The sequence below is a fragment of the Adiantum capillus-veneris genome, chromosome 26 (genome assembly GCF_014529385.1).
Source record: "Adiantum capillus-veneris isolate H3 chromosome 26, ASM1452938v2, whole genome shotgun sequence".
In the NCBI taxonomy this organism is placed as follows: Eukaryota; Viridiplantae; Streptophyta; class Polypodiopsida; order Polypodiales; family Pteridaceae; genus Adiantum; species Adiantum capillus-veneris.
In genome coordinates this window covers 116011442-116028134 of record NC_140956.1, presented here as the reverse complement: position 1 = coordinate 116028134, position 16693 = coordinate 116011442, and the positions used below count along the sequence as shown (strand labels likewise).

Here is a 16693-nt window from a genome sequence, read left to right as displayed (position 1 = left end):
ACTACATCTGTCTCAACTGTCAAAGCAACTGAGTCCATGGCATCACTACATACATCTCTGAGACTGCCATGTCTCCTACGATGTCGCATACGATGAAAACAACGCCGTCTAACGTGTCCAGAATGACCACAATACCAACATGTCACCTGTCGGCGTGCTCGTGAATGTACATGTCTCACACGAGTCCGTGATGACTCAGATCTATCATACATATCATGTAATTTGCGCCAAAGTGCTCTCGAAGTAGTCTCATACATAACAAGAGCATATACAGATTCCGCAAGGTGCAAAGAGAGTGTAGATAGTGCCATCTCCTCTAGCTCCTGCCACTGATCGTCAGACATGTTTGAAGGTCTACCTGCATCACCACTCAATGGTCGATGCAACCCTCGCTGTGTCAATGCATCAAGCATACACTCTCTCCATGCCGCAAAGTCGGACCCATCAAACACGCGCATCTGTGAGAGGTCACAATTTGATCAATCACCTGTCTCTGCCATGAGCACAATGTAGCAAACTAGAAAGCAAAACCACCTCACCAACAACACCTGGAAATTGTCTACAAATATGGCCAGAAACACAATGTAAAACTTGTGAGACACACTCCAAAATAGAGCTCCCGCAATGTCAATACAAGCCTCGCATGCTCTAGTATCACACTGCAATCTGTGAGCTAATCACCAAGTCCACACTGTGCGGTATCGATGCATACACACGCACAAATCTCCCACCTGCAAAGAACACCGCACGCAAATGCTGAGTGCAACCTGCAATCTCTACCTAGATCGCATAAATGATACGCATAAAACTCCTGGGAAAATTTCGCCAGAGTTTCGACGCACAATGGCTATCAACACAAAATAACCATTGTCCTGCAAGCTCAATACAATGAGCAATCAATGCGCATCAAACTACACTCAACATACATGCATAAGCTCTGCAAAACTATGGCAAACAATGCTCGAGATCACAAGACTCTCCCACCCGAGAGCAAACCACTGTCTCAAGCAAAGAAAGATACACAACTCCTCACTCTTGCGAGAGTGGATACAAAAAACACAAAACTGTGTCCAAACTGACAAAACCTGTCAAAGTGAGAGTAAACACTCGATCACAAACTATGGCGAGAATCTGGGAAAAATCCGACAGAATTTCCCCTGAAAACTGAGCAAAAAACTCAAGTACAATCTCTACCATAAACCATAACACTACTCAATGCCAATGAGTAGAAATGCCAAAATGGCTCCACATTTTCACATACAATGGCAATCCGCACTCAACGTACATCAACGGAGTGACTGCGCATAAGCAAGCGCCAAAAGATTTGCAATCCGGAAACTTATTCAATGCGAAAACAATGCTCTCAAGAGAGCTCACCGGCACTTGAAAGTGCTCGTCAAAATGCATGTATAATGGGCATCAACCATGCGCCATAACCATATGCAAACCATCCGCAAAGACCATGAATCCAAGCACAAAATCACTGCCAAAGTATCCTGTGAAAACCAGTGAAAGAAGCTCCACGTGTGTGCTCCAAAAACCTGCGTCTCTCAAGAGACCGCTTCGGTGGTGTGTAAACGCCTCCGTACTTCGTTGCCCAAGTCTACCAAAAACCCTCAAACCACAAGCTTAACACAAGCTGCAATTGCATCTTCAGCTCAGAATTTATGCACTCAACTTCAAGCATCTCCCGTGCTTCCAAAAGTGCATCAAACTCGCACACAATGCGACAACAGAAAATCTGGAATTTCTGTATACAGTCAGTCTGAGCTGAATATCAGCAAAACGGTGAGGAATTTGCAAAAAGTTTCTTCTGCAAAGTTGTAGACCACCTCGAAACGGATGGGCTCCGCGGACAGAATTCTCAGATCTGCATTCTACAAGGAGAAAAACGAATCTAAAAATAGTGCTGTTGCGCACACAGTTTTAGGGCAGCACCTTCACTTACACACAATCTTCCACACTCCTTTCTGAGCTTCCACAAGAGTATACATCACTCTCAACTGAGCTCACAAGCTCCCATTGCATTCTCACAAAGCTTCCAAGCTTTCTTAATCTCTCCACCGTTGAGAGAGAGCGAGCTATCGCCTCGAAGCTCTCAAAGCCGTCGTGCTCTCCGTGGTCACCATAGCTCTGATACCAATTGAAGGGGATCGGGGAGCACCACAGACGGAGAGTGAGAGAGAGAGAGAAGGAGACATACACAATGTCGGTGGGGAGACTCAAAGAGTGAGTAGCCCCCTATACACTTATGCTATGTATAAGGTATACAAGTCAGTGGGCGCCCAGACTCTGGGCGGCCGGGCAAGGCACAGGCGCCTATACCCCAACAATTGATTCTTTGCATGCCTTTGATGTTGCAACATATTCAGCCTCTGTAGTAGACTGAGTAACATAATCTTGTAATCTAGAACGCCATGATACTGCTCCACCAGCCAATGTAAAGACATACCCTGACGTAGATCTTCGGTTGTCTAAGTCACCTGCATAATCCATCAGATGTTGTAAGAAGAGCTGAGTCCATTGTATTCTTCAAGAAGTAGATGTCTCCTGACACTAGACTGTCATCCTTTGCAACAGCATTTATTTCTTGAATCTTCATTGAGGACTTGTTCTTCTCACCATCGTCTTCAGCTTTCTCTTTGCCTTTTTCTGCTTTCCATTCTCTGCAGTCTCTTTTCATGTGACCCTTCTTGCCACAATGGTAGCATTCTATGTCACTCTTGCCTTTAGCACTGCGGGACTTGATTATAGACTCAGGGGCATCACTTCATGTGTCTCCAAACAAGGAGTGGTTTACCTCTTATGTGACCACTAAAGATCATGTTCGGCTAGGCAATGGGCAGACATGTGAGATCTTAGGTGTTGGAGATGTTCAATTGAAGTTTCAGAATGGCTCTTCTTTCACGCTGAAGAATGTGAGACATGTTCCCGCAATTACAAAGAGCTTGATCAACACAGGTTTACTTGATAATGCTGGCTACGTCACCACTTTTGGACAGAACATGTGGAAGATATCCAAGGGTTCTATGACAGAGTAGCACATGGAGTAAAGTCTGGAGGACTTTACATGATTTATGTATCAAATGTCTCTAAAAATGTAATCAATGTAACCGAGCAGCCGAACGTTTCTTTGTGGCATAGCCGGTTAGGACATATGTCCAAGAAGGGAATGGAAATCTTGTCTTGTTCTGGTTATTTGCTTGGCTTTTCATTTAATGATTTTGAATTCTGTGAACATTGTCTGTATGGTAAGCAAACACAGCAGCCACATAAGCATAGAAGCAGTAGAAGAGATACACAATTGGCACTTGTTCATAGTGATTTGTGTGGACCTATGCCTAACCTATCTCTAGGGGGAGCTTCTTACTTTATGACATTTATAGATGATTACTCGAGGAAAGTATGGGTTTACTTTCTCAAGCACAAGGATGAAGCGTTTAGTGTTTTCAAAACGTTTGTGACACTTGTGGAGAATCAGAGTGGCAAGAAGCTTAAATGCTTACGCACTGACAATGGTGGAGAGTATGTTTCAAAGGCCTTTCAAGACTTTTGTGAGTCAAAAGGTATAAAACGTGAACTTACTGCTCCTTGCAATCCTCCTCAAAATGGTGTTGTTGAGAGGATGAATAGGACCATACAAGAGAAGGTCAGAAGTATGTTGTCTAATGCACAACTGCCAAATGGGTTTTGGACTGAAGCTGTATCAACAGCTGTTCATCTTGTAAATAGATCTCCTAGCAAGGTTTTGCAGAGGGATTCAGTGCCAGAGATGGTATGGTCAGGCAAAATGCCCTCATACAAGCATCTCAGAGTCTTTGGCTGTGAGGCATATACTCACGTTCCAAAGGAATTTAGGAACAAACTTGAGCCAAAGAGTAGAAAGTGCATCTTTCTAGGCTATGGTAATTCTGGTGAGATGGGGTACAGACTTTGGGATCCCGAATCCAGAAAGGTTGTCCACAGCAATGATGTTCACTTTAATGAATCCAAATATCATTCTGAACTAGAGAGGGTTGAGGAGATTAGAAGAGTTGTCTTCCAAGAAGATGGACTTGCACGTGCAAGACAAAATGTCAGGGCTCAAGAGGAGCAAGGACAGGATAGATTGGAACCACAGGTTGTGGCTGAGCCTGAGCCACCTATTGTGCGTAGATCTGGACGTGTCACGCGACGTCTTGATAGGTTTGTTCCATCTATGAACTATGTCATGTTGACTGATTGCAATGAGCCTTCATGTTACAAGGAAGCAGTGCAAATGAAGGACTCTGGGAATTGGCAATTGGCCATGCAGTCAGAGATGACAGCTCTGCATAAAAACCAAACATGGAAGCTAGTTAAATTACCACGGGGCAAAAAGGCTCTACCCTGTAAATGGGTTTACAGGTATAAGATCACCGCTCATGATAGTCAACCAAAGTACAAAGCAAGGCTTGTTGCCAAGGGCTTTAAGCAAGAACAAGGCATTGACTTTGATGAAGTCTTCTCTCCGGTGGTCAAAATGACTACATTGAGATGCTTTCTTGCATTGGTTGCCATATTAGATTTGGTGTTGCACCAAATGGATGTCAAAACAACGTTCTTGCATGGTGATTTAGATGTGGAAATTTACATGCAGCAGCCAGAAGGGTTTGTTGAGAAAGGCAAGGAAGATTGGGTATGCCAATTGTTAAAGAGTCTTTATGGCTTAAAACAATCACCGAGGGCATGGTACCATAAATTCCACAAGTTTATGCTTTCTCAAGGCTACAAACGTAGTGAGTTCGATCACTGTCTATATACAAAGAAGGCTAAGGATGGTAGTTGGTTGATCCTTATTTTGTATGTGGACGACATGTTGATTGCTAGCAACACTTGGAAGAAATTTCAGCTTTGAAGTTAAAGATGGCAAAATCGTTTGACATGAAAGACATGGGTGAGGCAAGTCATATACTTGGTATGCCCATTGAGAGAGACAGATCAAAGAAGTTGATTTGGTTATCTCAAACAGAGTATATTGACAAGGTTTTGCAACGTTTCAATATGGAGAAGGGAAAGGCATTGAGTGTTTTATTGCCACCATATGTGAAACTTAGCAAACAAGATTGTCCTATGCCTTAGGAAGAACAAGCTGAAATGGATAAGATTTCATATGCGTCTGCAGTGGGTAGTTTGATGTATGCAATGATTGATACTCGCCCAGACATTGCATTTGCAGTGGGAGTAGTAAGTCGATACATGTCAAACCCAGGCAAGAAACATTGGGAGGCAGTGAAAGGAATATTGAGATACGTGAAAGCTACAAAGAGTATGCGTATATGCTATGGGAGTCAGGAGCTAAGTGTAAAGGGTTTTACAGACTCAGATTATGCAGGTGACTTAGACAACCGAAGGTCTACGTCAGGGTATGTCTTTACATTGGCTGGTGGAGCAGTATCATGGCGTTCTACGAGACTGATTCCTCTTTCCACCTTTGTACTTTTCTTTGGTCCTTCCCCTGACAACTAAGGCTGTTCCTTTGCCTTTGTCCATTGTCTTTCTATTGGTTTCTTCATTAAGCAGACTTCCTTCTACACCTGCTATGTTCAAACCATCTGGAGGTGCAGAATTACTCAAAGCTGTGCGAAAAGTGTCCCAACTTTCCGGCAAGGTGATCAACAGGAACATAGCTCTAACAGGTTCATCAAACTTGACACCTTGAGCTGACAACTGACTGTAGATTGTGTTGAATTCATTCAGATGATTGGACATAGGTGTCCCTTCTTTCATCTTCAAGTCAACAAGCTTCTTAAGCCAGTATACCTGTGAAGCTGCACTCTGCTTCTCATAAAGATCACTCAGCTTTAACCATGCTTGATAAGCCGACATCTCGTCTGCTACATTGAAGTAAACGCTTTCTGCCAAAGTCAGCATAATGGTAGAAAGTGCCAATTCATCCATTTCGCTCCATTCATCTTCGTCCATATCTTCTGGTTTTATCCCCTTGAGCTGTATAGGTTTTATCTGCTTCTTTTGTACCAACACGTGCCAAATCTGCTTCTTCCACAATGGGAAATTGGTTCCATCAAGCTTCTTGATATTGTAAAGAGCAGTGTCCTGTGATCTAGCCATAGCCTCGCTTCACAGTGGTTTACTTTCCTGGGAAAAATTCGGCAGAGTTTCCCCTGTAAACTGACCTCTGAACCAATATCAACCTGTCAAATGAACCAAGAAAGCTTCAGATTCTGCATAAATTTCGGCAGAGTCTCCTTGTAAAATGGCTATGGTGTACTCAAAAAACAGACCAAAAAACAGCTCAAAAAACACTGTCTCTCTGACACTGTAAGCTGTGGGTAAACCTGTCCTGCACCTGTACTGTCTCTCACTGTCCTGTCACTGTCCTGTAAGCATAGACTGTGACAATGCCTCAACGGCAGTATAGCAAAGATGCAATCCCAACTGTCTAACTCATAGTCAATACATCCTAGCTGCCTATCTAAGGGTGCTCGAGGGATCGCTCCAAGACCTTTATCACCGAAAGGATCTCAACATTCGAGAATCCCCCAGCTCAATAAAACCTCACTCGACCCTCAACAAAGGCTGCAGTAAATCTGACAGTACATAGACTTCCCACAAAGTCATACATCCACAAATTTCCCACTATATGCTGTAACCGCTGCGGCGGTTGTTTGCTGCGTGACTCACAGCCAGCAAACCCTCAACAAACATACATCATCTCTGACAATACATCCCATGTGGAAGTACCTGCAATGTCAGGATGAAATCTGGAATATCAAGCAGCAAACACAAGCTACCTGATGAAGTAGTGGATGTCGCCTACAGTCTGTGTGTAGATGCACCCGTGTCGTATGTGACACGCCTCCAAGAACTGTGAGCCGTCCTTCGATGTGTAGATAGCCACAAATCAACACTCTGGGAGTGTCGATATCCTCAGCACCTGCAGTCGTAGGCCGAAAACTCCAAATTTGTAGAGTCGGATCTGCACCCGCCGAGACCACGTAGTCGAAAATGGCCTGCGTAGACCTTTGTCGAAGCCGAACGGTGGCCGAGATGACCTCAGAATGAAATTTTGAGAACACCAAGCCCTTCGGGCTTACCCACAGGATTTGGGGCCGTGTCTTCGCCTGTCGAATTTCACTCCAATCTGAGCTAGTGACTCTAGCCTCCTGCAGTGCTGCCCCGAGCCTCGATCTGAGCTCTGATACCAGTTGAAGGAGTACGAGCGGAAGTGCGACGCGAGAGAGAGTGCGAGAAGAAGAGCACGACGATATGGTGAACTCGCTCTACTGTAATGTGTAGAGCATAGTGAGTTCTTATTAGGTTTTAATAAAAGAATATGTGTACATACTTGGCGGCCCGCCCACTTACCTGGGCGACCACATTGGGCTTTATACCCCAACACCTACCCTAGTCTTATCACCTTCAGGCTCTCGCTCCGACTATTGGTCCGTTGTTTTTGGCTTGACACTGCTTTTGGTTCTCTAGATTTATCAGGACTTTGGTATTTTCCTCAAGGGCTTCTCTAACATCTTGAGGGGGGGTGTTAGAGCTTTATGTTCACCTTCTTTATTCTGACACTTGTGCTTATGGATGCTTAGGTCTGTTTCTACAAGAGAGATCAATATTATGACATACCTTGCCGCCCTTTACAAGATTTCTTAACTCTTAGATATTGCTGCTATTTGAACAAAGACAATCCTATGGGGTTGCAGACTGTGGTGTTTTAGGGCCACCAATCATCATGATAAAAAGGTGTTCTTGCATGAGCATTTAGGCTTGTCAAAACTTATAAGCCTCCCGAAAAGTGTCTTAGCTTATTTATTTTCCCTTCACAAGTCCGAATCCTTCAGATACGAGCAAAGTTTAAATGGAGAAGGAATAAAAAAATGCTCCTTGTAAAATAAAAAAATGCTCCTTGTAAACATATAAAGTTACAAAGAACATAATTGAAAACTTTAATTTTCCATTTTAAGAAGCCTAAAAGGGAAGTGTGCATGTTTAGGAAAATGTATTTTTTAGATAAGGCTAAACTAGAGAAAAATGACAAGGCTCAAAACAGTAAAAGGGAAATTTTTGAGAGGTAGCTGTTAAAGTGAAGACCCCACTCTTTGAAAAATGAAATGATCTCATTCAATCTTCAATACTTTTAAAGCCCCACTTGAGAGATGCATGTCCAACCTGGGAGATGCTTGACCTTTGAGGTTTCTATAAGGCTTGAAAGTGTTGCTGATGAGGCTTATGTTATTAAGCAAAAGCATGCTATTTTGCTCATGTTTACCACTTCTGACACAAATAGAGCTAGAAGCGTGTTACTGAGTTGTTTGAAGGTATTTAGAAGGTGAGGTTATAATGTACTTAACAATCATCAATGTAACAATCAAACCCTACGTCTACACCTGCAGAAAGAGACAAAGCTGGTTTCAGTTACAATGTGTATATAGTTTGTCGCAATGGGAAAGCACTTGAAACTCATAACAATTGCATATGCAAGAATGAGGTCTCTATCTAAAAAGCCTGGCAACCTTTTGGTCTCCCCTCGGCAGGACTTTATAAGTTGGTGGGTACTAGGAATTAATCCAAAATGAGGAAATTGGACACGTGGCAAAAAGAAGGGAGTAGTAGTGTTGTTACTGGTCATTTAAAAGGAATAGATGTAATTTATCTTTGGGAAACCTCAGGGTCTTCACAGAGACCTGTGGGGCTTTTTCTTGTACCCCTGTATTTCTCTTGAATTGTCTGCGCTTCTAGATGGAGCTCTGCTTTGTACAGTATTTGAGCACATAAAGTGCAGTCCACTATAAGTAGTAATGTACAAGGAAGTCATTTCTTTTGTTAAACTTGATCCAGTAGAGATACCACTTCTTTTATGGACGGTCTCTTGGACGGATCACGGTCGATACACAAGCACGCAATGCTCAGAACACGCTGCATTTGCACTTCGTGACCTTTATCTCGCAGCAAAGAATCAAATATCTCACACAAAGTGCTATCATTCTTGCATTTTTGTACCCAAGCTACAAGGTCAGAAGATTCCTTTGATTGGCAAACATCCACTGGCCTCTTTCCTGTCAGCAACTCCAGCAAAACTACGCCGAAGCTGTAAACATCCCCCCTTGGCGTAGCATTTGCTTTTTCACCATATTCGGGAGGAATGTATCCCAAGGTGCCCACCAGCTCTGTGGTGACGTGTGTTTGTGTTGACATCATCAACCTGGCCAAGCCGAAGTCCGCCAGGTGGGCTTCAAAGTTTTCATCAAGCAAGATATTGCTTGATTTTATATCTCTATGTACAATATGTGGATTGCAAATTTGATGCAAGTAAGCTAACCCAGCTGCCGCTGCTTGTGCTATTTTCAGCCTCGTGGACCAACCTAGAAGAGCACCCCCATCACTTCTCTCGTGCAGCCAATAATCCAAGCTCCCATTTTCCATGAATGAGTAGATAAGAAGTTTTGCAGTTCCTATCTGCAAAAATCCTTGTAAAGGAACTAAGTTCTTGTGCTGGGCTTTGGACAGAGCCTCAACCTCAGCTCTAAACTCCCTCTCCATCTGCCCACCGTCTCCAGTGAGCTTTTTGATTGCAAGCCTTGTACCATCTTCTAAATCTGCTCTGTATACAAGCCCGAAGCCTCCGCATCCAACTATATGTGCTGAGTCAAAGTTATTTGTTGCCTTGATAATGTCTGCCACAGTTAACTTCTGATGGTTGTAAAGAAAATGGACAGAGGCGTTCTGTGTTTCCTTGAGGCTCATTGGATCATCTAACTCTCGTGAACTACCATATCCATGATGAACAGCATTTTTTCTGCAGAGCATCCACCATGTTATGAAGAGCGCTACGATAAACATCCCCACAACGATGCAGACAGGCAAAAGAATGGCAACCTGTCTTATTCCTCTTGAATGATGCTGAGAGAGAGCAGTAGGAAGCCTGGAAGTACAGTTGTACAACGAAGGAGCCCCACAGAGCCCTGTGTTACCTTCATAACTTGAGGAGGAGAATGTTTCGAATTGAGTTCCAATTGGAACAGGGCCCGACAGATTGTTATGGGCCACATTAAAGTTGGAGAGGAATGTCAAATTTGCAAGGGCTGATGGTATGGAGCCACTGAGCTGGTTGTAGGACAGGTCGAGCGTTTCTAAGCTTGTGATATTTGCAAGGGAAGGTGGAATGCTTCCCGTCAGAAAATTGTGACTGAAGTCCAAAGCCATCAGTATCGTGAGATGATGAATGCCAGAGGGTATTGTGCCCGAAAAGTGGTTGTTGCAGAGTAAAATAGATGGTGGAAAAGCCACAGGTTTCTTGTATGTTAAGTAGGGCAAGCCCATTTGTCGCTGAACAGAGAAAAGACCAAAAATTGTTTGCATGCCTGTAGTGTTGGTATCCCTTATTGCAAGAGCTGGTAAGCTAAAGAGCTGCTGAGGGATCGTCCCGCTGAATGTGTTGTTGGACAAATCCAAGTAAAACAAATGTGAGAAGTTCCCCAGCCATACGGGGACCTCTCCTTCCAGATTATTCCACGACAAATCCAAAACCTGTAGCTTCTTGCAGTTTTGGAGCCATTCCGGAATAGAGCCTCTCAAGTTAAGAAAGCCCAATGCTAAAACCTGCAAATTTCGAAAGCCGCTGAATGTTGCAGGAAGCGGCTCTGTGAAGAAGTTTTTGGTCAAGATAAGACTTACCAAACTGTCGCAATGGCGAAAGGCTTCTAGGCTTCCATTTAATCTGTTTGTGGATAGTGAAATAGAGAGAAGTTTATTCAACTGGTTGAATTGCAAAGGGATGGCCCCTATGAAGTTATTCAATCCCAGGTTAAGTATGCGCAGTGATGTGCATAGGCTGAGCGTCTCCGGGATGCTCCCATTGAAAAAGTTGGTATCAAGATAGAGCTCTTCAAGGAGAGTGAAATTGGAGAAGTTAACATCTATGGAGCCTTTAAAAGTATTATTGGCAAGAGAGAGAGTGACAAGCTTGGAATTCTGGGAGAGGGTTGTTGGCAAAGGGCCTACCAGGTTGTTACCAGCAAGAGATAGGTGCATGAGATTTGTGAGATTTCCTATGGATGCATCTAGACTACCAATGAAGCTATTATTCTGAAGGTCGAGACTAGACAACGACGAAATGCTGAATATGTCAAGTGGAATGTATCCATTCAGCTTGTTGAACCCGAGGCGGAGCTGTTGCAGTTGATTACACGTTCCCAGCCCATGGCCAAGAGACCCACTGAGCTTGTTGGCAGACAGATGAAGGATGCTAAGCATGGGAGCGGAATCGCAAAGGTTTGCATGAATCTCTCCCTTTATGTAATTGTTACTCGCATTCAGCTCCTGAAGGTGGGTTAGGTTGTGGAACACGGGCAGCTCTTCAGCAAAGGCATTGTTGGAGATGTTGATAGCCTGCAAGGCAGGCATTTTGAAGAGGTATACGAGAGAGCCTTCTAGGTGATTGAAGCTGAGGTCGAGGATGCGGAGGCGTGACATAGAGGTGAGCTGGGCGGGGATGGTGCCTGAGAAGTGATTGGAAGAGAGGTTAAGAGTGGTGAGGAATGTGAGGTTGCCCAGGGCTGGGGGCATGATGCCTGTGATGTTGAGGTGAGGGAGAGAGAGGCTAGTAACCCGTGGGGAAGAGACGGAGGAGCTGCAGCCTACTCCCTGCCATTTGCAGCAGCTTGTGTTCGTATCCCACACCCACACCCATGACGTATTGTAGTCGGACACTTCTTCCTTGAATTGTAAAAGGGCTTCTTGCTCGCTTTGCGAACAGGGGTACACTGTTCCTCCTGGCGATGGAGCAATGTCTGGCGAGCCCCCTTGTACCATAATGTAGAGGAAAAACAGCAGGATTTGCAGAGGGATCGCTAGTGAGCTTGTCAGCAACAAGACTGAACGCATCTCTTGCTGTGGCGAGTTGATTGTCGATGTGTGAGAGAGGGGAGAGAGAGAGAGAGAGAGAGAGAGACGGGGGGGGGGGGGGGGGATTGATTAAATTACTGTCGACCCAATTGGTCGTCAAATACTCGGGCAAGCCGCAAGGGGCCCTGTATTTTGTGTGTGTGTGTGTGAGAGAGAGAGAGAGAGAGAGAGAGAGAGAGAGAGGCGTGAAGGTGATTTGCCAGACAAAAGGCGCGAGTGGAATCAATGTGCAGAGGAATGAGTGAGTGAAAATTCCCAGAAAGGAAAACGCCACTTTCCCCTGCTTTTTCCTTTAGTGGGATTCCCTGCTCCACCTCTCCCCGCCCTCCCTCACAAGCAAACGTGTGTGACCCGGCTAACTCATTGTGGATGGGTAGGCACATTCTCATGCTAGTTGATAGCAATGTATTACACTTCGCCAACGACCTCACTAGTGTTACATCCCCTTTACAGGTCTCTTGAGTCAACCGCCCTTGACAAAACAGCGCGAATCCCAGCCCTTGACAACTTCTCGTACGCATCGGTTCGGGCCATCGCTACCTGTCTGATTCACACATATGGGTTGTATACCATGTGTGATTGGGTTTGAACGCATGAGTATATTGGTTGATATAATGCCCTAACAATTTAATCACACTTGTTACGTTGTGGTGTAAACCTATCTTCTTGGTTTGAAGTTCTACATTGTCCACTTCGAAGTAACTTTGTGGATGCAACTAGTTTTCTTCTCGAAAATGGCATGCTGGTGTCTGCAATAATTGCTATGGGGCTGTCTAAAGTGCCATAGAATGTATCTTCTAGAATGCAGCGGCCGTCTCGTATGGTTGAGCCAATCAATGCATGTTGATGTCTATATAGTAATCTTATTAAAAAGTCTAAAGTGCCAAAGTAAGTACCTTAAATAAATCCTCATATTTTTCAACATCCATACTGTTGAACCAATTCATTCAGATTACGGTGGTAGCAATGGCATGTGGTGTCTACAATACGTAAACGATGGAATGGTATAAAGTGCAAAAGCAAGTAGTTTAACTAAAATTTTCTAAATTTGTATACAAGTTATATTTGACCCACCTTTGCTGCAAATGTCCTCCCCAATATATGTTTTGGCTTTGTTATTAAGAGTTTAGGGTTGCCATGTGTGTGTGTGTGTGTGTGTGTGAGAGAGAGAGAGAGAGAGAGAGAGAGAGAGGTTTTCTATTGCCTTCAAAAGTGACAAAGCCCTATGTGCCAAACTAATATATGTGCAAAACTCTCTTGTAATAACAAGAGGAAATAGGAACTAGAGGTTGGGTTCACTTAAAGTTAGGGCTAAGAAGCAAGTCTAATTATATGCATCACACACATTTTTAACGCTAGTTATGTCTGTGTCTTGAGCCACTTAAGTGGTCTAAAGAGTAGTAGCAATTTCCCAAGATTTTTATAACACACTTTTCTTCAAAATTTTGGCATCATTTTTTCTGCAAGTCTTTCTTTAAGACTTCAATAACATGTGTAATATTTTAATCCATTCAAAACACTTACAAACAATCAAGTTTAATCACTTGTGTTAGACACATCATTGTTCTCAAGGGTGGCAGAGTTTCTTGAAAAGGAAAGTGTGGTTGGCATGTACTCTAATGAGTGCAGGGAACCGTGTTTCATCTTCCCTTTCAGACGGTTGTGGGGATTATGGCTACGTCCATTGTAGCTATAAAAAAAAGTTTAAGCAATACGTAGGTTGGGATAAGGAAAGCCTAATTGATGTGAACACATTATGTCGTGTCTTGAGGCAAAAGAACATGCATACCTTTCACAAAATGCTTGGGTATTGTATGAAGGACATGGAAGGGGGTTGAATTCTATATGCAATATAAGGAAGGCGAGTTCAAGAATAGAGTGTGCTTGATGCACACGAATACTTTTTACAAGTATGCTTATGCATTGGAAATTTATCTTGTACAAACCAGTAGACAATGATTTTTTACGTAAAATTCATCACATAATAACGATTAGAAAGTATTATCCATCATCATCTTGGATAACACCTTTTTAAGGCTATGGTATGTCATTGAAAAAAATAAAGGGATTGTGATTGTGCATGATCTTTTTGTCTCAGACCACATTTGAAGACATTGTTGATAATTTTGTGCTGGCAAATCGTATGCAAACAATCAATCTTGCCCTCTTGCCCTAATTGGTTTATCAAAAAGTGACTAGAGACAAAATAAATTTACATCTGTAAATTATTTTTGAGATTTGTGCTTTGTTATTGAAAACTATTACTGATAGTTGTTATTGCTCGTATTTTAATAGTGAATATTGAAAGATCTTAAGACCAAAGGAAGGATTTTGTTATGCATTTCCATTTTGAGTATTGTATCGAAAAGCTCTTTGTAGATTCTTTGACGCCAAAGAGTCAAATCTCAAAGGGAAAGGAGATTATTGTATTAGATGATAGTGATGATGAGTGTGAAGCCCAAATAGATAAGGATAACCTCCATCGCTAGTTGAAGTCATATGTATAATTTTTTTTTTGTATTATTTCAAACAATGTTATGCCTTCTTTTCTCTATTTTGACTAATATGCTTCATTTGCAGCTTTCATGGAGGCCTTAAGTCCAGGTGATAGTGATGAGACGCAACCACTAGAAGCACCAAGTGTGCAATGATGGATAGGCTACATGAGATATTATTGCAAATTTAGATACAATTACGTGGAGACGCTATAAAGGGCGCAACACAGCTACACAATTCCCTTAATAGTTCTATTCAAAACAATAAGACAATGATAAAGGATTATCAAATAAATGCTAATGTTGTTCAAGTGTTACGATGAGAAGAGCAAGTACAGTCTTTGCATAGGAAAGTCACATCTTTGAAAGTACAGTTAAATAAACTAAACGCCATTGTAGTTCTTTGAACAACATGACAAATGCTTCAATATTTTTCCTAAAGATAACAAGATTTTTAAGTGTGCGACGTTGTCATAAACGAGGCTGAAGATGTAAGTCCACATATAGAGAAGCCTTGAGGGACAAAGCTTGAAGAAGATGATGGAATTTTTTGTAGTAGTAAAGAGGTCAGCATGGAATCCTGTACATTGCTTACATTGGCTACCAATAGAGCTCGTGTTCAACCTCTCAATCTCTCACCTCTTCTTGCATTACAAGACTCTCCTTCCAAGTATGTGGAAGATCATGAGATCATGATACTTGGATTATCGGAGCGTGTAGAGATGTTCGCTCCCTATTGCTAGATCAAACAATAGCAGATTTTCAACTTCGTGCCAGTGCTGTATTAATGTATTCTAATTGTGGTAATCTACATCTGGATAGCCCTTGTGAAAAGCCTAATTGACGTGCACAAGAAATATCACAATAAAATTGAGGATCATGTAGGATGGCTCGACGTCGTCTCTTTCTATAAGCCCTCCAAGTTGCCTTTTAACATTTTTTGTGACAAAGGGGTAAACACATTTGTAGTACAATTGCCACCATGGAGTCTCTAGCCATCACCTACTTTGACATGCTCTTCAAGAGGTATCTACAATAGACACCAAGTAGAGAGATGAATTTTGATAAAGATGATCATAGCCATCAACACCCAACCTAGTCTTAAACCTTATTGCCTTCATTTCAATCCACAAGCCGAGCATGTTCTCAGCCTTTATATATATACAATGATAGAGTAGGATTGCAGGAATGCACACATAGCTTGGAGATGAAGAAGAGGCTCCAGGCACACAATAGATAGTACATTTCTTAGTGCACAAATAGAAAGATAAGATAGCCTTAGAGTGATGGACGTATATACAAGGCCCCCTGGGGGTGATGTGATGAACGAGAGCTGACACAGTGTATAAGGAGGTGGCATGCCCTAAGAACATCATCAATCCACGAAGGAAAGAAAGCCCAAATCTTTGTGAAAAGCTTCAGACTTCTCACGAGGCAATGCCTTTGTGAAATGATCTGCACGGTTGTCCTATGTCGGCACATAAGCCAACTTGATCTCTTATGCTGAGAGTCTTTCCCTGACATAGTGATAATGCACCTCAATGTGCTTTGTGCGAGCATGAAATCTGGGTTCCTCGCAAGTTTCAATGCACTCTAACTATCAGTGTAGATGATGTTGGCAGTGTCTTGTTCAAGACCCAAATGAGTCATAAGGCGTCTTAGCCATATACAATCAATCGTAGGTGTGAAGATTGCATTGTACTTAGCTTCACAACTGGAAGTGACCATAGTAGGTTGCTTCTTGCTCAGCCATGATATACATGAATTGTCGAGGATGAAACAGAAACCACTTGTGAAAAATCGTGGTCATAACACCGAACCCAGTCTCAGTCCAAAAAAAGCACGCAAATCTAATGGAAATGATTCTCTCTTGGGATAAACAACCCAAGATGTAAGTGCCACTCTAGTAGCAAAATATCCTTTTGATAATCTGCCAATTCTTAGACCCTAGGCTATGCATAAATCTACTGACCTGTGAGACTACAAACTTAATATCCGGCCTAGTACTGCACAATGTTTTTTTTTTTTTTGCTAAAAATCGCCAATTTGGCGATCTTGAAAGTCTTGAGTTTTTTTTTTGGCTCTCATTGCTGTAGACCTTAAGATGTTTTTTGCTAGACTTTGCTATAAGGTTTTGTATTTTAGGGTTGCTAGTTGCCAAAGATATGCCAACTAAAGAACTTGATGGTAGGGGAGATTGAGGGCCAAGTAGGTTTGATTGACTAGATTTTATGTAGGAGGTCTGAGATCTTTACACTTCCTCATTTACTTTTCATCTAGATTTCAAGACCTTACAAGATGTTGTC

The 16693-nt window shown here is 42.6% G+C and overlaps 1 protein-coding gene and 1 long non-coding RNA gene across 8 annotated transcripts in view; one reads left to right on the top strand and one right to left on the bottom strand.

Annotated features, from left to right (window-relative positions):
* Window positions 1-14816, top strand: part of LOC147424035 (uncharacterized) — a 60973-nt gene extending 46157 nt beyond the window's left edge. Inside the window, exons 3-4 of one of the 7 annotated variants that reach the window (XR_015186562.1) lie at window positions 12096-12265; window positions 12346-12934. This is a non-coding gene — a long non-coding RNA (uncharacterized LOC147424035). Of the gene's footprint in view, window positions 1-12095; window positions 12266-12345; window positions 12938-14472 lie in introns of those variants that run through there. The other 6 variants (XR_015186563.1, XR_015186560.1, XR_015186561.1 and 3 more) reach the window with 6 other exon arrangements.
* On the bottom strand, window positions 8382-11958 carry LOC147424036 (phytosulfokine receptor 1-like). The gene has a single exon (XM_086501298.1). The coding sequence runs from the start codon at window positions 11869-11871 to the stop codon at window positions 8812-8814; it is 3060 nt and encodes a 1019-aa protein (XP_086357424.1). The 5' UTR covers window positions 11872-11958; the 3' UTR covers window positions 8382-8811.
* Window positions 14817-16693: the final 1877 nt, after the last annotated feature.